Below are 20,888 nucleotides of genomic sequence, written 5' to 3'. Positions count from 1 at the left end.
AAGAAATGCTAAACTTATATCTTCAAACTTGCCACTCTGGAAATGACTCCAGCACACCACTGGGCAGGGGTTGCACTTCACCTTCTGGGGTCCCTGCCGCTGTTGCCACGCGGATCTGTACACCTGGTGTCACCGTTTTTGTGCATACTTTTTTCCTAGAGCATCGCTGTGCTGCTGCCAGGTGAATGGTACAGTATATACAGCAGGTGCACGTTATGCTCCTGGTGTTAGTGCCGCGGTTGTCACACTACTTCTCTACCGTCGGGTGGCGCTCTCATGAACGTTGATGACATGTTTTACAGCATGAATTGCACTGGACAAAGCGCACAAAGGTACTCATTAAGGAGACAACAGGTTCACTGGTCATTCTGTGGACCTGAAAGTGAACTGTGCCATGATCGTGGCGTTGTGTGAAGTGTCTGAGTCTGCCGGTGCCCCTCCTTCGGCTGCCCTGGGCCCTGCAGCTAGCACTTCTCATTGGCTCGGGAAGGAAGTCGCGTCACGTGTCCCGGGGAGCGGAGCAGTCACCAGAGGGAAGAGTGCAGTGCAGAGTAGCGCCCGTGCCAGTCACACTCGGGTCACTGTGGGAGCGCCAGGGGCGTTCATTGCCAGACGGAGACCACCTGCTGCGGCACGGACCTTTCCTGCTTAGGCATGGCCTTAAAAGCGGAGCTGCTGAAGCCGATATGGCACGCCTTCACCGCCTTGGACGTGGACAAAAGCGGAAAAGTTTCCAAGTCTCAGCTCAAGGTAACACTACACTTCTTTTTTTTTTAACTTGTTGTGGAGTCCGCAAACGGCGAGAAAACGTGAGTGTGGAAATAATGCCGCAGCGAGCGGGGTCGGTGGAGAAGTCCCACCCATCCCAGCGGGTCGCTATCATCCTAGTGCGACACTCGGCAGTCTGCATTGTAGACCACTCTGACCCCACCTGAACTTCGCGTTCATGGGGGCGAGGGGGCGTGTGTGCATCGTGCAGGGTCCCAGTTGGCACGTTGCCATAATTAGTCTACCATAGGGGCGTCCCCTGAAAGGGTCCATTCAAGGGCCACGGATAGTCGTGGAGCTCACTACATGAGCTGTTGTTCGTAGATTGTAAGGACGGCGTGCAGTGCACAGTTGTGTTTGAAATGACGATGGTTGTTCCTTGTCGTGTCTGTGTTTAGGCCCTTTCAACTGAATCGGGGTTCGGGGAACATATTCAGCACCTGACAGTTTCCCTTCAAGAAAGAAATAAAATCTTCATATGTATGATGTGCCTGTGGTGCGCTTGTTGTCGGATTCTGCTGTGCTCTTCCTGTGAACCCCCCTGCCTCATTTTTTTTTCTGTGACTTGACTTTGCTTTTTCTATGAGCCCCACACATTGCCTTCCCTGACTGGCACGGCACCCCGCTTTTAGAAAACGTGCAGAAGGTTCATTGCTCCACCCCGCGTTTAACACGCACACCAGATTTCGCTTCTAAGCGCTGATATAGCGCCTTAAGCCACTCGCTTACGCTTGCTTTCTTCATTCTGGAATCGAATGTTTAGCATTGCAAATGTAGCCCTGTGTATTTTCTGAGTGGATACGCTACGGGTCTTTAAAAAAGAACACCCTCACCTGTTATTATAGGACTTTGAAGTGGGAGCGTGAAGGCCTATTTTTTAAAAAGTCATTTGTTTATAATGTGTCTATCCCAAAAGGTTCACAGCAAACGTCACGTCACATAAATATACGCGCAAAAATAAAACATTTTCATTCGACCATTCTGTTGCTGTAACTCGTCCAAAATCAATTATGACTACACCACGTCTTACGAAGGCCAAGTTTGGTACAATGTATCTGAACTTTTTGTATAACGTTTTAAACGGTGCTATTTGCAAGCTTGGGGGCTTCGCGGAAGGACAACAAAAATGTACCTCGGCTGTTATTGTTGCGGGGCTTAAAAACAGCGCCGCTCAGTGTAGTACTTGCACTTGAAATGATGCACTCCCTGACCCCGGGGCTGCTCGCAGCTAAACACTAGCTGCCTGTCGTTGTAGGTATTAGCACAGCTGCAGTACTAGCTCCCTTGATGCGGACAGACCAGCAGACCCTGTTATGCCGGCCAGCCACGACCAGCAGGAGAGCTGTGTCTCCTGTTTCCTGGCTCCCAAAAGCTGAAGTTTCTGCCTCATGCTGTCCACTTGCCAACTGACCCCTCCAGGTCCCAGCGTGCCGTGACAGTAACCAACAAGACGCCCTTCTGGGGAATCGCTATATGGGTCATCCTGGACACGGTCGGACTGGGCCACCAATCAAAAAGTGGCCCATGGGGGCAAATGGCTATGCATTCCTTTTGTGACACTGTTTGAGTAGTACCCAAGGGCTAGTTTCTTGATAAAATGTGATGCGAATTGTGCATTTTAAGGAATATTTATTCAGCAACACTGTTCAAAACGACTAGCCGCATAGTGAAGTAACTCACCAAACTGGCCCACCTTAGCCAACAAGTGGCCTACTTTGCCAAAAAAAACTGGCCGACACCAGCATTTTGTGTTTTCGGATCGGCCCTATAGGCCAGTCCGAGTCTGATCCTGGATGACACCTCGAAGCATTTCTTAGCACGTCCCTATTCTGAGAAACTGGATTGAGTCCATAGGCTCAGTGCTTTGAAGCCACCTCAGCTTGGGAAAAGCGCTCCACAAGAAATTAAGCAGTCATCCGTGGAAGACTATACAGAGGCTTAACAGGTCCTGCCTGCACACAAGTGAAGTCAAAATAGGTTCATTTCGGACAATGCCCATAAAAAGTGTTTCCGCCATAATATTATTCCATCATATCATACTAACCTATTTTTTTTATATATATGATAAGTGCAAAATCCCATCCATACAAATAGGCCACTTTGATATGATCAGCAATGTCATATAAGCAAACATTATACACAGCCCACCCCAAATCCACCCACCTAAATACTGAAGTGTCCCAGGAAAATGAAAAACACATCTGCTACCCTATATTTCCTAATATCAAAGATTTTTATTTTCATAAAAATCGCGAATTTTAAAGGCTAACCTGGTGCAGACTCATTTAAAAAAAAAAAAAATGAACCGCAGCTTGATTTGGAAGGGGGCGGCCTTGCTCGCTTATGCCCGATGTCTACTTAGTTGGCTGAAACAGTTGCAGAAAAGGGAACCTATTTTCCATGACCCCTCCATTATTGATAGTTAGGAGACTTTTCCCATTTTCCAGGACAGCGGAAGCTCCGGTATCCGTTTTGTTATGAGATCCACGTGGATCGCCATGCACGCAAGCCCCCCACAACCAACAATACATCAAATACACTCTACAATTCGAGCCTCCACCCACGCAGCACCCTTCACACCACCCTCTTCAAGCGTAACCATGACCCCCCATCTCAGACTCTGCCCACCGCGCTCGCCTCTTGCAGAGAACACATGCTTGGGGTGGGGAAGGTGGGCGGATCCTGTAAGAAGCGCAGCTGCAGCTGCAGCTGCACGAGACCACATCTTGCACAATAACACATGCATGGACATCAAGCACACTCACCAGCACGGTGCAGAGAGGGGCGTGCTAGACGCTGGACTTGCAAACCTGATGTAGGCCAAGATTGGAGATATCAGGGATTTGGTGAAACCCCAGATTTGGTGCACCTTTCACACAGTAATGATAAGACTAACGTGCATTTATATAGCGCTATGAACCCTCTGGCATCTGAGCGCTGCTTATTATTAGCTACAGTGTGTGGTGCTCATGTATAGACCGTGGAAGGATGAAAGGCTGAGTTTGGCCCTGCTGGGATTCGAACCTGCGTTGGCAGGCTCTAAACGTATGTCAAAGTGAGCACTCTACTCGCTGTGCTATCTGACCGGCTCTGCATGGCTTCCCAATAACCCTGGCTAATATTGCATTGCTGCTGGTGATTCTTCTTTGCAGATGTGTCGGCTACGGGCGTGTTGTGATTGTCTACGTATGACACATATATTGCAATAAGCTGCATGTTCAGAGTTCTAGGTTAGCAGCTCTGTCATGGCCTCTCTGGATTGGCTTGAGGGCACATCTTGATCAACGTGCACTGCAGCCAACCACTTCATTGGCATGCCTTTCTCTGCAAGTGGCACATTGAAACAAGTCCATATGTCTGCCGATATGTCTCTGTAGCTCTAGAAGACCGCTAAGTTTAATATTCTCCCCATATCAGCAAATGGGCCGTTTCCAAGTAGCGGGCAAGAGAAAACCAAAGTATAACAAAAATTGGCAGAGCCAATAGGTCTGGCCCTGTAATAGTAGAGGGGGAATATTGTTTGGAATAACCCCAGAACAGAAAAAGATATTTCCTTGACATTTGCAAAGTCAGACCTATTCACCTTTGCCAATACAATTTGCCTTTGAGGCAAACTCTGTGCTTCCACTTCAAAATATATGCCCATTTCCCTGTTAGCCATATTTAATTAATTTCTATCATACATGCTCCTAAAATCACTGTGGCCTCATTTCCATCCCCACACATACCTGTGGGCGGGATTACAGTCTGCTGCATACTTCCTGTTGACCCTAGCGTAGATTATTTTTAGAATATTGTTATACACATATTCTTTGACTTTATAAAAGCTTGTTCAGTGCATACCGTGGGGAGAAATATCACAAGCTGCTTTGACACACCGCACCCACCCGCCTGAAGCAGCTTTGTAAAGCTTCATGGAAACAATGAGCCCCGGGATTCATAATGGGTTTTCCTGGAGAACAGAATGTACCATACAAGCCTTCTGTGGTGGGTTGGACTGTCCCAAGGCAATAACCATCTGTTTTTCTGACCTGTAGCACTTTTTTAGAAACTAGGAAAATACATTTTAAGGTGTACTTATTGACTTTCTTGCTATATTACCCACGCCCCCTATCTCAGACTGTGCACCCCTCCCCTCTCCCATGCACTTCTCGTTCTCGCACTTGCACGATCTGAATGACACAAGGCCTACTAAGATCGTTGTCTTGTCCTCCCTCTGTCTCCCCACCCCTTGTCTTGTGGCGCCTAGAAACACTTGTGTACAGGCACATTATAAATGACTTGTATCATATCATATTGTTGACTTTAACGTTTCTATCCATTTTATTAAGCATGCAGGCACAATTTTTGAGAAAAGTGTAATGTCTCATAGACATATATTTAAAACAAACAGTACCTAATGTAGACTACAGAAGAGTACACGAGGCCAATCGTTAATAGAAAATAAAGGCTATCGACATTACACACTGACCTAGAATTTACCTCGGGTAACGTTTTTGGACGACTAGACGTCGATCTAGAGCATTTTAAGCTACAGATTGAGGAGAGAGCAGGGCCATGTCCAGGATGGCAATCTGCCGCCACTCAGTTTGGAAGCCCCAGAATCTTGAGTCTTGAACCCACAAAGGGAGACATGCTCATTCACTGTGTTGTGTGCTATGTCCAATAAAGTAGTATACGCTCTCTGAATATATTATTTGTCCAAGATCACAAGGCTGATCTGCAATAATACGTTCACTTCCAGTTTAGCATGCCTTCAATCCTCCTCGTGATTGAAAAACACAAGCTGTCTGTGTACTGTTTGCCCAAGGTCACAAGGCTGCACTGTAATGAATCCACCCACCCTGCAGTATTGACTGACGTGCTGGTTACTTTCATCCCAAAAGCTGGAATACAATTGTTCCAAATACACTGTTCTCCAAAGATCAAATACCTGTACTGCTCCAAACCACTTAACTGATGGGATGAATGCTTTTCTGTTCTCCACATGCAACACAGATCCATAAAACATACCCCATGCCAAAGATCACTGGGAACACTTCAATAAGCATCTCTTATTTACTGTTTTCTCACTTTCTTTTCCTCCTCCTGGAATACAGGAGCCAAGTGTCTGATGTTTGCACAGGATCACAATACTGCAGTGCAATTAATCTTTCCATCTTTAAGCGCTGTTTGTATCCATTTCCTCCCTGTGAATACAAGAGCCATGAATACACTATTTTTCCAGGATCTCTAGGCACTACTTACTGCAGTTAAGAATAACACACTCCCTCTGCATCATCGTATTGGAACACATGCCATGCTTTCCTTTAAATGATCCACCAAATGCCAATTTCTGTTGTAAAACTCAGTTTTGTGATCTGAGGAGTACTGTTCTTGTGTCCAATTCAACGATTACTATAATTCATTATTTATATTTTCTTGGGAGATTTCAGGAATCTAGATTGTATTTCCTTGCAGTTTCACTTAAACAATATCACATTCCTTCTCAGCCTACGGCCACGTCCTTCATAATTGCAATATCAAAAGTAATTTCGAAGGTATTGAAGCATTTTTGTTTTAGGGAAGTGTTTGCTGTGCCCTGGGCCACATCCAGTCTCTGTTATTTATTTCATTGCACTGCTGAACTACTGGCTACTTTGAAGGAAATGCTTTTGGCAATGTTGTTTCTTTTGCATGTATGAAAATAAGCAAGTGGAGAACACGTATGTTTCATCCTGTTTGTAGTCCCTACTTGCTTTCTTTGATCTCAAAAGCCAAGATCTAAAACGACCAGAAGTGGTCCATACTTGACAGTAAAATTCAGGTGACTTGGAGAGCCATACGTCGTACCCGAAGGGCCATCGCTGGCCCATTATCCACATCCACCTGCTTTGCACCACTGAATTGCACTAACTTTCAAAAGCACTATTCTGGAAATAAAATTGTTCTACGATAGTATAATGTGTAGATGTATTCAGTATAGTGTGTCATTACATTGAATGCCACAGCTCACGTTTAAAAATGACCACACAAAAATGTTCTCCTGTGGTGTAATGCAGTCAGTCATTTATTATAATGTACTAGCAAAAAGTACCCATACTCCTCACGAGTTCTGTAAACAGACATGATACCATTCTCATCAATTATTGAACATCAGTGATCCTGTAGGTTGCTCTTACCAGTCGCTTATCACTTGATGTGCTTTGCACTCTGAAGTAAACTCCACTGAGAATGGGCACGTGTGGCCGGCTGACATAGCCCAGAGCAGACATGGAGCGGAGTGGAGAGTTGGCATGCTGCGGGATACTGGGACCTTCTGTGCGCTCTGCCACCCTGTCGTCTCACCCTGGCACGTTGCAGTGCGTTGTGCTGCAAATATCTCAGAAACGGTGCGTCCTGGGGCCTGGAAACATGTTTTATGTGGTCCTAAACATTCAAGTTGTGTTCCTCGTGTCGAGACGCATAAAATTAGCTTTGTCCGGTCCTTCTATGACCACATTGATGTTAAGCTGATTTCAAACAACTGTCACGTGTGTGAGGGGGCTGAAATGCAGGGAAAGGGGTGGGTTGTCGAAAAATGTTTTCATGTAGACAGAAATGTCCACAGGGTCCTTAGAGGTAACTATGCTAAATTTGATGCAGATTGGTGGAATAGTGTGGAATTTTATAAGGAGCTAACTAACAGAATATCTGCTTTATATTTATTTATTGAGCAGTTGTAAGGCGCTTATACAGCGGAATTGTGTTTCAAAGCATCACAAGGCTAAATGGGAAGGGAACAGGGGAAATAATAACAATGGCAACAAAAACCCAGTAATACACAGTTGTGGTCCTACTAGGTGAGGTGATTTTTTGGGGGTTTCTTCTGGGTACAACCTCTTACTCCGGCGACCGTAATATACCACTTTGTATGTTGTGTCGCGTTGGTGTGGTGATTTTAGGAGGGACCAATTCCCCCCCTCCCTGGTTTCTTGAGCAGTCTGTGAACCACACCTTAACTGCGCCACCAGAGTCGTTTTGTCTCCAGAAATAAATATCCTTTATCCATATGGTTTCATTCAAATGCAATTTATTGATTGAGTTTGCCCAATGCTTGTTTACACGTGTTTCAGCCTCTCAAGGGCCTTTTTCAAAACCAAAAATTCCACGAAGGTTAAGTCATGTCAAGTCAAAAATATATACACAAGTCAATCATTGTGTATTTTGCACAGTCACGGGATAATCCCTTTTCCCGCAGTAGCAGTTCTGACGCGTAGTATCCCTGTTCACGTACCGAAAAGGGATTATCCTGTGTCTGTGCAAAATACACAATGATTGATGTGTGTATATATTTATGACATGACATGACTTAACCTGCCGGAATTATTTGTTTTGAAAAAGGACTTTAGATGCTGAAACATGTGTAAATAAGCATTGGGCAAACTCAATCAGTACATTGCATTTGAATGAAACCAAATGGATAAAGGATATTTATTTCTGGAGACAAAGTGGTCCTACTAGGCCCTGTGGCATTCGGCCGTGCAAGTGCATTGAGGAGAAGTGCAGGGGAAGGGGATAGAAGGGGGAACAGACGAGTGGACAAGTGCTGGAGGAGGGCCTGGGAGGGAAGTGCTAAGTGGAGCCAAGGAGGATAACCTCAGGCTATGTGCTGGTACAGGCGACTCTCAAGGTGGAATGTGGAGCCACCAAGCAGGGGCCTGCAGGGCAGTGTATTGGGGGGGGGAAGGGTGTTAGTATTGACTGAGAGGAAGGGGCTGGGATCCTGTGAGATTCATGAGGGTCAGGCCACTGGTCACAGTGGTAGTGGGGTGATTAGCAGGTAAGGGAAAGAGGCAGAGAAGAGCAGAGTTTTGAGCAGTTTCTGGAACTTAACGAGGTCCGGCTGAAGTCTGAGAGGGGAAGGGAGGCTGTTCCAAAGGGAGCCACCAGCTGGGGATAGCGACCTGCCCCCGCTCACTGTTAGGAGAAGCATTTGACAGTCAGAGAGATGGAATTAGAGGAGTATAGGGCTCTGGCAGGGGAGTATTTAGGGAGGGAAAGTTAGAGATAGCGTGGTCCCAGGCCCCAGAAGGCCTTGTGGATGATACAGAGGGTCTTGAATTTGATCCTTGCAGCCACTGGGAACCAGTGGAGAGAGTTTAGGACTGAAGAGATATGGTGCCTGGGCTTGAGGTGCATGATAAGACTTGCAGCCGTGTTCTCGATTAGCTGGAGAGGGAGAAGGGAGGAAAGAGGGAGATTGAGAAAGAGGCTGTTGCAATAGTTCAGCTTGGAGAGGACCAGAGTCCTGGAGACATTGAGCTTCTGGGGGAAGGTGAGAAAAGGAAGAATGCCTCTGAGGAGGTGGATCTGGAAGTGGGACTTCTTGGTGAGGTCCATGATGTGGGGGGTGAAGGAGAGATGGGAGTTGAAGGTGACCCAGAGGTTTTTGGCCTCACAAGTTGGTGGGGGTAGAGGGCTCAAAGAGGGTGGCCAGCGGGTAGGCAGAAAAGAGGGCACAGGTGTCCCGATGAGGAGGATCTCGGTCTCACTAGTATTGAGACAGAGATAATTCACTGCATGCCATGCCTGAATGGCGGACAGACAGTTGGGGATGAGAGAGGAGGAAGAAGTGGAAGTAGAGGGAAGTTTGAAGGAAAGCTGTGTGTCATCGCGTAACACTGGAAATGAGGAGAAAAGGAGGAGATCAGGTGAGCAAGAGGGGCGAGATAGATATTGAAGAGCCCTGGGGGACACCACAGTTAGAGAGGGTGGTGATGGAGGAGAAAGGGCCCAGTTGCAGTTGGAAAAGGCAGTTAGTGAGGAAGGAGGTCAGCCAATCCAGTGCCTGGTCAGTGATGCCGAGGGTTAGAGAGATTATTACATGCTGCAGCTCAAACATTGTCTCCCGCAAAGAAAACATACACTAAGTAGAAACATAATCACAGAGCTGATAGACACAAGTGACAATACAATTGTCAACCATGTCCTACGATTCCAAGTAGTGGCCATTAGGATACTGAATTAGTTAATAAGCAGTGGTCACAAGAAAGGCATTTGCTATGATATTCTTTAACTACAAGATAATATATACACTAAGAATACACAAGTCCAGAATTGTTTCACTGACATGAAGCATAAAGGATTCACATTTCAATTATCACACAGTGTAAAATCTCTGAGCTTTACTATCAACTGTTACCTTTCATTTACAATACACTTTTCCAAGAAGACCCACATGCTACCACCTTGAACTCCTCCACAAAGGCAAGCCTGTCATCCTTACCCCCAGTTTCAGAACAGTTGTCTAAGCCCTGGCCATTTCCCATGTGGACAGAGTTAACGCCCTATCACCAGCCTGACCCCACTGAAAGCCACCTTGCATGCTCCAGCGGCATCATCACAGTGCTCCGGAAATGCGACCCTCTCTCCATCCTCAAGGAGATGCATTGGCTACTCCTTTAAGCATGCACCATTTTCAAGACGGCTTACATTACCTGCAAAGCAGTCCCAACCAAAACATCACTCTTCTTGGCCGAGAAACTCGCCATCCTCAGAGACCAGTGCACCACCAGAAGCCACAACATCCCCAGGCTGGAAACTGCAAGAGGGGATGAAAACAGGAAATATGAAGCTTCCTGCCCTGCACTGTCTCTGGAACAAGTTACAGATAAGACTGACCCTCTCATCCTATACTTTAGCAAGGACCCAATGACCCTACTCTTAAAAGAACATTTCACTGATCACTCCCCTCAACCCCCTTTCCCTGCTCTCTCTACCCATTCCAGCTACTCTGCTAGCCATGCACTCTATCTGTAAATCACTCTTTCTTTACAGCTAGGTATGTGCTTGATATATCCCATACATTTATGCATACTGTAGTACACAAGTGGACACACCGTCATTACACAAAGCAACATGCAAACTTAGGAAGCCCTTCAAAGCAACATTCAACAACTCTTTCTCCAATCGCGTTATTGTACTGGTTTCTACAAGCAACGGATACTTTAGCCAAGCTTTCACCATAATGCACTCTTTCTGCATCACGTAGCAGTTGATTGGCATCAGCATCTTCTACATACTGCTGCAAAAGGTCTGGCAGAGGGCTAAAGCTCTCTCCAGCAAGACCTGAAAATGATGTACTGTACAACTATGGCAAAAACCTGTTGCAAAGAAGAGACATCCTTAAATGTGTTTTCACAATAGATGTTGCAGTTATCACGTACGTTTTCAAATGGAATGACATTCATATTGTTATGGAAAAGGCACTATTGCAACTTTGGCTGTAACACGTCGCACTGTGCCTGGGCCCTCTTTTTCCTGTGCAATGTTGTTGCATCCCACTCTGCACATGAGAATCCCCATATTCGGAGCTTCCTGGCAGCATTGTCCTGCAGCCTGCAATGTACTTGGAGCCTCCGACCAATCAGATGGACCAATTGCAGAGGATCCACCGCAGCACAAAGGCTTGTCAGCAAGAACCTCCAAAGGGAAGCTATCTCTTCCCTGTAAGGGGCTGTGCTTTGGCTGCTGGGGGCCACCCATGCACTTTAAGACCACTTGCCTTGTGTACAAATGATGCCTTGCATGGGTGAGCTTGTGCATATACTAGTTCAAAAAGACACTCTGCCCCACAACTTTCTATGCAGTACCCTGTGACCCCGGAATTCCGGGGCACCAATGCTCCAACTGCAGGGACACACGGAGAGCTGAGCTGTGGGGCATTGACAATCATCATGCACAGTGGAATAGGAGTCGAAAAACGTAGCAATCCCTAACCCTTTGTTGCTGATTGCAATCCTAATGTTTGTGTTTGGCTCAAAACCATCACAACTTCAAAACAGGCTCCACTAGTGTGCAAAAAGTATCCAAATGTTAGTCAGCCCTTCGTCACTGATAGTGTAGTCAATTATCTATGATTGCTAAGCATGTCACGGTACTCCTTGCTATGATAGCTCAATATAAGCTGCATACAATAGCCCATTACCCTTACCTTGGCTAGCAAGTTGTTAATAAAACCCATTAAGAGTTCTGCAATGATTGGCCCACAAACAAGGACAATGGACATAAACAAACGACACATGCATACATTCCACAACATGCCTATCGGGTTTTGTGATATATGTACGTACCACTTTCACCTGTAGTGGACTCTTGCTCATGCTTAAACTTGTCACCATTCCACAGCTAAATGCTACACTCCCCAATGGGCTGCGATCATTAACTCATCTTTTATAATGCCCTTGAAACCAGAGACCAGTCTCTAAGGGGAGGACCGGATACATACCTGTGTTTCTCTGCGTTGTCTTGCGTCCAAGACAAACCCTTTGCCCCTGAGCTATCGTCCTGACCTACTCCCTCTCTTTTGTTTCTTCGAGTTGATTAAGGAATTCTGTGAGATGAAGAGAGTGAGAGTTCAGGGTTCGATGGAAATCAGATTCCATTTGTTGACCTTTGGAACCATCTGCCCTCATTATTATTGGCGAATCCATCATTGAAAGATTATCTACGTTTGATTGTTCCCCTGATACGGTAGACTCCACGTGGAGCTCCTATTACGAATACTAGCCTTTTATTTTATTTGATTACATTTGTTACACTCCCAGACCCTTAGGTATCACGGCGAGGTTACAGAAATCTTGTTTAAACTAGTCAGAGAGCCAATTACAGCATACTTAAAAGAACTAACATATTTCCAAAAATACAGTAATACAGACAGCAGGTGCCACATTATATACAGAGTTTAGGGAAACAGTTCATTGGTATTGGTTGAATAACCAGGTTTTTAGCAGTTTTTTTAAAGGCTGGCAAGGAATCCTCTTTTTTGATGCTGAGTGGGAGGGAGTTCCAGTGTTTGGGCGCTAGGTATTGGAAGCTACTCCCCCAGCTCTGGTATTCCTGAAGCGGGTGTTGTTAGTAGATGCTGTTTGTTAAATCCTAGAGTTCTGGTGGATTCTGTTTAGTGCCATATAGTTTTGTATGATGGCGTACATTTTATTAATAGTCAGTGTATCTTGGGTGTAATTCCCTGTAAGTTGAATGAGGATTTGGGTGTCATCAGCAAAGTTGGTGTAGATGACACCCATATCATCTAGTGCTGAGAAGAGGAGTTTGGTGTATGCGTTATAGGGAGTAGGCAACAGGCAGGAGCTTTGGGGTACTCCAATGGTGGACTAGGATACGGTCTGCGGCTTCTTTGCCTATGGACAGTCTAGAGGTTCGTCAGCTAGGAAAGATTTGATCCATATGGTGGCATCAGTGGAGAAGTTGAAATCTTTGGCTATGATGAAACAAAGTTTGTTATGATCCACAAGGTTGAATGCTGTAGAAAGGTCCAGCAGTTGAAGAATGCAAAGTTTTCCTGTGCCCCTAATGGTGTCCATCTGGATTTTCAAGTCCAGAGCCATTGCAGATCCAGTCCGGTCCTACTGTGTGGTGACCAGATCGCTTTGCTGATTGCAGACCAGCAGAATTCCTGTCCAGAAATCTTGACTGACCTGAATCCCTAACGTTTCTGTCCAAACCCATGTAGTGAGTATCCTTAGTATAGGACAGTCACTAGTTTATGTACTATGCATAGTCATCCCTATCCAAACCCATCCTCTCTGATACTCAGAACTGCATTGTTAGAATATTTTGAACTGCCTCAACTCTCTATCTCATCCCCATTATTTCTTCTCTACTAGTAGTGTTAAATCGATCTTTGCGCTGATATATATTTTTCTGAAGAAGGCGAGCGTCTTGGCAGGCAAAACCTGATCCAGAGGTGTCCTGGGCTGGTGGCTGTGCTGTCGTGTAGTTTGCTTCTTCGTAGTCCATGCCTAGTGTAAAGAAATCCTGTTTGTCTTTTTAAAAGTGCATCTTTGAAAACGTCCATAACTTCCTCAAAGTTCATGCTAGAAACAAACCCAAAACCGCATCTCAAATCCTTATATTTGTCCCACGATTGCGATTACCGCGCGCGGAAAAGTTTGCCACACATTTTTCGTTTTGGCAAAATCTATAACGTGTAAGATAGCTTTTCATTGCACCCAACCTCAAAATTAAGTTTTCTCATTGCTTATTATCATCAAATCATTGCGAGGGTTTGTCTGCAACCATACAAAGCGTCTCCCATTAGAATTTCAACAATTTCAGTGATTTAAGCCCATATTTAGTGTTTTCACTAGTCCATTCAAAGCCAATTTTGAAACCATTTTGACAGTTTGCCAATTGGTTCTGTTTCTATCTTGTGTTTGCTGGGGGGAAATTGGGATTGATATATTTGCTTGAATTCTGCATTCCTGAAACCTGTTTTCTCTCCTCCTATATCTCTACATTGCATATTGGGGGGTTGAGGGGTTGTAGGGGGAAAGAGTAACCACATTGCTATTGATTTGACCAACCCACAAAAGTATTATTGCTGTGCTGCATTGTCTTTGCTCATTATTACGCCTTATGATTAAAGGGATTGTTTAGTGTGGCATCACACCATTGGTGATTATTGCATAACCATTAAAAATAGTGTGATTATATTGTGAAATACATAATAAATATTTTAACTTTGCAAACCAGCCTGATTCCTGGTTCAGTGTGACCGGGGGGGACGGGGGGAGGGTTCAAAGAGAGGGGCGTGATATAAGTGGTACATCGTTCAGAATAAAATAACCTATAGACACAAATAAATGAGGGTTTCAGTTGCGCATAACACGCTAGGCATTGACTTAGGTGAAGGGCCGGATCGAAATCACTTACAGGATGTGGATGTGACACGGTTGCAGGAAAGTCGTCTGACATAGGAGGATGCACTTAGAGTGGTTAGAGGTTGGGTGGGACAGGCATACGCGTTGTCATATAACACAACATTGTGAGTGGTGGTTATATTGGTTAAGAAGAACCAGCCTTTTACAGTGTTGAACTATCATAGTGATAAGGAAGGGAGGATTGTATCAATTAAAATCCGAATTCAGTAGGCTAATCTGACTGTTTGAAGCATATATGTTCTGATATTTGGTGATGGTTCATTAATTGAAGTGATGGCGCAACACTTACAGAACAAATTGGTGGGAGATATCCTATTAGGGGGAGATTTTAATGAGGTTATGAACCTGTTGCTTGATAGGAGTAAGATCTCACAAAAGCTGACGAAGAGCAAGAATAGGCAGACCCTTATCTATTTGGTAGATGTGTGGAGACGAGTGCACCCAACAGATCGTGATTACAGCTTCAAATCCGGGGCCCATCATATGTATTCTCGTATTGATTATGTCTTGACATCTGGAAGAATGACTCAAAATGTAATGAAAAGTGGAATTGGTGCACTACTCATATCAGATTATGAACTGATTACAGTGGAGCTCTCCTTAGACTATTCCTTGAAGAAATCGGGCAATTGGAAAATTAATATGCAGATTCTGCAAGACAAAGAGACTGTCGGATACATCACTAAAGAAGCTAAAGTATTCATAAATAGACATCGGAATGGTGAGGCCAATAACCTTGCACTTTGGGAATCTTTTAAATGCTATATGAGTGGCTTAATATTTGGGCTTTTGAGCCGAAAGAGGAAGGAGAAGGAATGTGAATTAAAATCTTTGGAGAAAGCAGTTAAATACTTTTAAAGAAGCTACTATACAAACCAGGGAGAGCAAAAGAAGGATTTTGAGTAGAAAAGATTTGAGCTGAACAAATGCTTGGCGGAAAAAGCAGAATATGTATTATTTAGGATGAGATGTGCATACTATGAAGGGGGTGAGATATGTAGTGGACTACTGGCACATCGTTTGAAGAAGATGGGGAGAGAGAAAGTCATTAATGCTATCAACCTGGGCAATGGCTTGAGGTTGTCCTTGCCAGATTGTATCAACAAAGGGTTCAAAGAGTTTTATGAGAACCTCTACTCTACTGACAAACGTGATTATGCCTCATGCACATTTCTTTATTGCAGATTCGCCACCAGGCTTTGTATATATACTTAATACTGGGAATACCCTAATCAAAATCTTGGTCTTGACAAAGACCCAGGAGCGGTCGAAGCATGTGCTGGCTGTTTTCTTTTCCATCATGTAACAATGTTACATATATATGTTTGCGGTACTAAAAACCCATTTGGGTGACCGTACATTGTTCCTACGAACCATGGTAACAATATGACACATAATGTTACATATATATTTGTTTGCGGTACTAAAACCCCCTTTGGGTGACCGTGCATTGTTCCTACGAACCATGGTAACAATATGACACATAATGTTACATATATATTTGTTTGCAGTACTAAAAACCCCTTTGGGTGACCGTGCATTGTTCCTATGAACCATGGTAACAATATGACACCTATTCCTTTTTGCCCCAGTGCAGTTATTTTAGGGATCTTTGTTAATTTGTCCTAATCTTTCGAGGGTGGTAGGCACCACCTCTCTTTACCTTGACACAAGCAGCACAGAGTTTACAACACTGCATTTTACACTGTACTGATACCCAGCGCAGTTTTGATTCACTGTCCTTGTGCCCACCCTTGTGTTTCTTGTATCTAGGGGTATGGCTCACTAGGGATTTAGGCCACTTAATGGAAAAAAACATGTCATGGGCTTTGGATATTGGTAGATGGTCTACACTTAAACTGACACTGTGGGGTAGGGTGAGCACGATCAAGATGACAGCAACACTGAGAATTAATTATATTTTGGAAATGCCTCTGCTTCCAGTGGAGAAAGGGGCCTGGGAAAGGTTGGGTAAACTTCTGCAGAGCCCCCTTGGTAGAATAAACCAAGGTTGAAACTGTGGAAGCTACAACTGCTGATGAAAAAGGGCAGTATAAATGTACGGAATTTTAAGGCTTATCAACTAGCGTTTGCTCAATGCTATATTGTGCCATTCCTGGAGGCTGTGCCAGATGATTGGACAAGGGCTGAGACTAATAGGGTCTGTAAGCAGATCTGAACAGAGACTTCTGCATATTGAAGAGGGTGCTGGGTGGTGCACACACTATTGGGGATGGCGATCTAGGCGACGCTCTTATGCAATTGGCTGGACAGGAAAATCTGGCACCTGTGGTTTATAATCTCTTGCTGGGGACTAGGAAAGGGAATACAGGGTTAAATGAGAAGTGATCTCAGAAACATGCAGCTGGTATAAATGAGGCAAAATAGGAGAGGATATGTAGAAATCTACCTCCTAATATTGGTGAACGTGCGAGACTGGTTCAACTTTTTTATCGAATATTCTGGACGCCTGTATCTAAGGATGTGTGAAAAGAATATGTGTGATTCAAGTTTGTGTTGGGGTGTAGGCACATGGAGGGAACATTAGAACACATTTTCTGGGATTGTCCCATGGTGAGAACATTCTGGAGTGAGATGTGTGCATTGATCACCCGAGTGCTGTGTCTGGACATACTGTTTGATTTTGAAACCCTGATACTTAGGGACAATATACTGATAGAAGATGTATCCAGTCCGGACAAACAAAATGGCTGTTCAGAGACATGAGGACAGGGAAAAATAGATTCTTGGAGGTTGGAAATCTATGAGGCATCCTTTAATGAAGGATTGGATTAATGAGCTCTATAATTTGTCTTTAATTGAAAAGTTACTGTTTTCTCAACAGAATACCTTTCAGCTGTAGGAGAAGATTTGGAATAGATTCAAGGATCTTGACCTGTGATCTACATACTTTTATGTCACTGTGTAAACTTTCTTCCTTTTAGTTGCTGCTTGAATGTTATTCTGTATCTTGTTTACAAGTAATTGTAAATTCATATTAAACCTGTGGTGCCAAGCGCACACCTCTGCATTCGTTGGCATGGATTTTCTGATGAAGATGATGAGTGTCCAGACAGATAGTCATTCACTTCACCAGCGGATTCAGTACACTACTCAGGTGACTCCCCTGCTCTGGACAGACAGACACACACAGACACACACACAGACACACACACACACACCCCCGCCCTCTGTTTTACTGATTGTTCTGGATCCTTGCTTCCTCTTACAGCCTATTCTATTTTCCAATTCCTGATCCGCCTGGGCTAGCCACTTGAAATGATGTAGCTTGCTTTGAGCACTAGCAAGTTCTTCTCATTCACTCAAAAAATGTGATTGAAGAAAGGAGGGAAAAGCCAAAGGCTGCCACCTGCACCTACATTTTACTGGCACTATCCATAGATCAGTGAACCATGCATGGGACCACATGGTGCCAGAGGGCAGAAGCCTAAGGTAACACACCCACTGCCAACAACACAAAACGACAAAGTTACTTTAAGGTCTCATTGTATGACAAACATCCAGATGAATACCTGGACCTTTTTCCCTGGGCCTTGCTGCCCGAACTATAAATGGAACAGTACAAAATATCTCATATCTGGGCTTGCACAATCTACTTGACCGCTCGCATAGTCAACACGTTTTTATGAAGGTGGAGTACTATTTGCAGGGTACTCCACCTTGCTGGTGCATACAATGAATGTTTGAAACCTTATTTAATTTTACAGTTTAGCAAGCAGTAAATGTATGGCTGATCTCCGAGGGCCATGAAGTGGGCTTAAGGTGACGTACGCCATTTTAATGAAGGTGCTCAGTTTTCTTAGGTCGATTGGGTTAATAAAAGTTACTGAACTTGCAGATCTGGAGAGACTTTAAAGAATTTGCAAGGCCTGCGCGTCCTCCTTGCATTTTATTAGTCCTTGCTGCTGCAGTGATACATGTGTAGCAGTTACTCCAACCTGCTTTTCAATTTACTCTGAAACAGGATTTTGGGTCTGCTTCTGTGATAGAGTTTAGTTTTTGGAACTGACCATAAGTGGCCACGTGACACCTGTTCTTTTGTCCCTGCACAGATTCTCAGTTTCTATGCTGTCGCCATTCCAAATAAAAGTAGCTGCCATTGTTAACAGTCTCCCCATTCTGCTACACCTGGCATCCGCAGTCATGCATTTTCGTTACACAACCTTGATGTTTGGTTCAAAAGACAGCAGGCATGGCTAGGCCTTGTTTTGATTGTCGTCATTTGTGACGTGCGGCTATTGTACCGCGGCATACCGGTTACCTTAGTTTTCGAGTTATCACTCCTGTTTCCACCCAGAATTGGGCCTCTTTCCAGCAGCGTTTACACCATACTGCAGCATCACGTTCAATAGTTAAGTCACGCAGAATTGCCACGACTGGAGAGGCCTAACGGATCCCATACCACAGGACGTTTTGATCCAATCCAATTATTACGTTGGTGTATCGCTACCATGTAACATTGGCAGTAGTTACATACCAACCCGATTATACCTCTGCCACTCTCAAGCGAGTTTTGAAGAACCATTGTATATTCAGTTACAGCTCTAAGGAAGAGCCTATGCTCGAAAGACGTGTTGGCTGAACACAACGTGCTTTTTGAATTCTAAAGGCAGAACACATGTGACCTCGGAAATTATAATTTATGTACTTTGTCCCTTTACAGTCTTTGACTAACTACGTGCATTTATGAAAAATATGTTAATACTGACTGAACACAACATGCTTTTTGAATCCTAAAAGGCAGAACACGTGTGACATTTGAAATTATAATTCATTTAATGTATTTACTTAGTCGCATTACAGTCTTATTCGACTTAATACATGCATTTATGACAAATCTGTTGATACTCAAGTTAGTTTTGGAGATTTGTTTAATTAGATGCTTTGCAATGCTTGCACGATTTGTTCTTTTTGAATTAGTATCATTCATACTTGGTGCATCTTTCTGATTCATGCTTATGTTGTAAATTGTACCTTTTTTTTTGTTTTGAATAATCCATCATTATTTCTAACACAACAACAAAAGTTTGAGAACCGGTCGAACATGGCCTTTGATTTTTTTCATTTTTCTTCATCTCTTGAGGGAGGCGCCCAGTGAGACTTTGTGCTTATGCAACCTTGTCTCTGTTTGCCAAGGACCATTCATAATGGCCCCTTTGGCCCCAGCAGGCGCCCAGATCACATGCGCTGTAGCAATCACGGAAGACTTGTCGGTTCAGCATTTCCTTCTGCAGGCAGTGGTGACTGTGGCTTAATCAGGAAAGAGGAAGGTTTGTCACACACAAGCATCGCTATCCTGAGAACTGGAGCTCTTCAACAGCTCAGCGTGTTCCCCGAAGGGCCGAAAGGCGTTTTACACAGAGGAGCGATTGGCGCACGAAACTCATTGTAATAGGGGATCTGGGAGAACGCTGAAGTCCTAAAGTGCCTTGGGAACGATGACACACACACTATCTCAAGCATGTGGGTAGGGGAACACAAGTGCCGACTGGGATCCAGGGTCTTCTGTGAGGGAACTCTCATAGGGTTCTTTGATTTACGCCAGTGATGATAGATCTGATTGCAGGTGTGGCATCAGTAAATTGTTGGTAGGTGTTCCAGTCAAATTGTGTAGATTTGTAACTGCTGTAGGATAATAGACTATTGTGGTGGATGAAGTAGAATGTCAGAGGGGAAAAGAGCAATGGAATGAAGGTTAAGCATGGTGGAAGGAGCATTACTGCGACAACCCACACCATGCTCTGTATATGGACTGAATTATCTCTTACTTCCTCTCTGCTCATAAACTCTTTGCCTTCGACTCCAACTAACATCCCACCCATTGCAAACAAGCATGGACAATATAGTGTGGGCAGAAGAAGGGTGCACTGTCTTTGTCAGGAGTAACTTTCAGGCACTCCATAACAGTGCCACAATCCCAGGACCTTACGCTGAGCTGGCATTCTAGAAAGGGATCCAGATAAGATTTTTTAATGGGAGTATTTTACTCTCTATTTGTTTAAGTTGGGAGTAGAATGATTTTTAGGGAGTAAAACAATAATTCACATATCCAATGAGAGTATTTAATTTGAATGAGTAACATTTTAGCTCTAATATAGATCTATTTTTGTTCTCCATACTTTGTACCCATTCATTTAAACTCTTGGATCAGATGTCTTATGGTGTGGGGAGCGGGTGCTCCATACCGCATATTTAATATCTATTTCCTACACCCTTCTGCCGGGATTGCATATTCCAAAACAGTGATGGTCGGTGTTAGGAAAGATTTCTCTTTTGGCAACTTTCCTTCCATAGTTTCGATGCACCCTCCCAATCTTTTTGATTTGTTTTTTAACCCGTTCTGACTTTTTCATGGGAAGTAAAGTCTTTAGCTTCACTTCCCCTGCCCTTTGTTCA

At 44.2% G+C, this 20,888-nt stretch overlaps 1 protein-coding gene across 1 annotated transcript in view; it reads left to right on the top strand.

Annotated features, from left to right (window-relative positions):
• The first annotated feature begins 326 nt into the window (after positions 1-326).
• SWAP70 (switching B cell complex subunit SWAP70) overlaps positions 327-20,888 on the top strand; it is a 774,099-nt gene continuing 753,537 nt past the window's right edge. The window contains exon 1 of the mRNA XM_069623664.1: positions 327-750. Within this exon, the coding sequence (XP_069479765.1) occupies positions 655-750 (96 nt within the window). The 5' untranslated portion in view covers positions 327-654. The remainder of the gene's footprint in view (positions 751-20,888) is intronic.

The sequence above is a fragment of the Ambystoma mexicanum genome, chromosome 11, assembly GCF_040938575.1.
Source record: "Ambystoma mexicanum isolate Mex_15411 chromosome 11, UKY_AmexF1_1, whole genome shotgun sequence".
Taxonomy (NCBI): domain Eukaryota; kingdom Metazoa; phylum Chordata; class Amphibia; order Caudata; family Ambystomatidae; genus Ambystoma; species Ambystoma mexicanum.
Note: the sequence above shows the minus strand (reverse complement) of the source record. Positions and strands in the feature narration are given on the sequence as shown.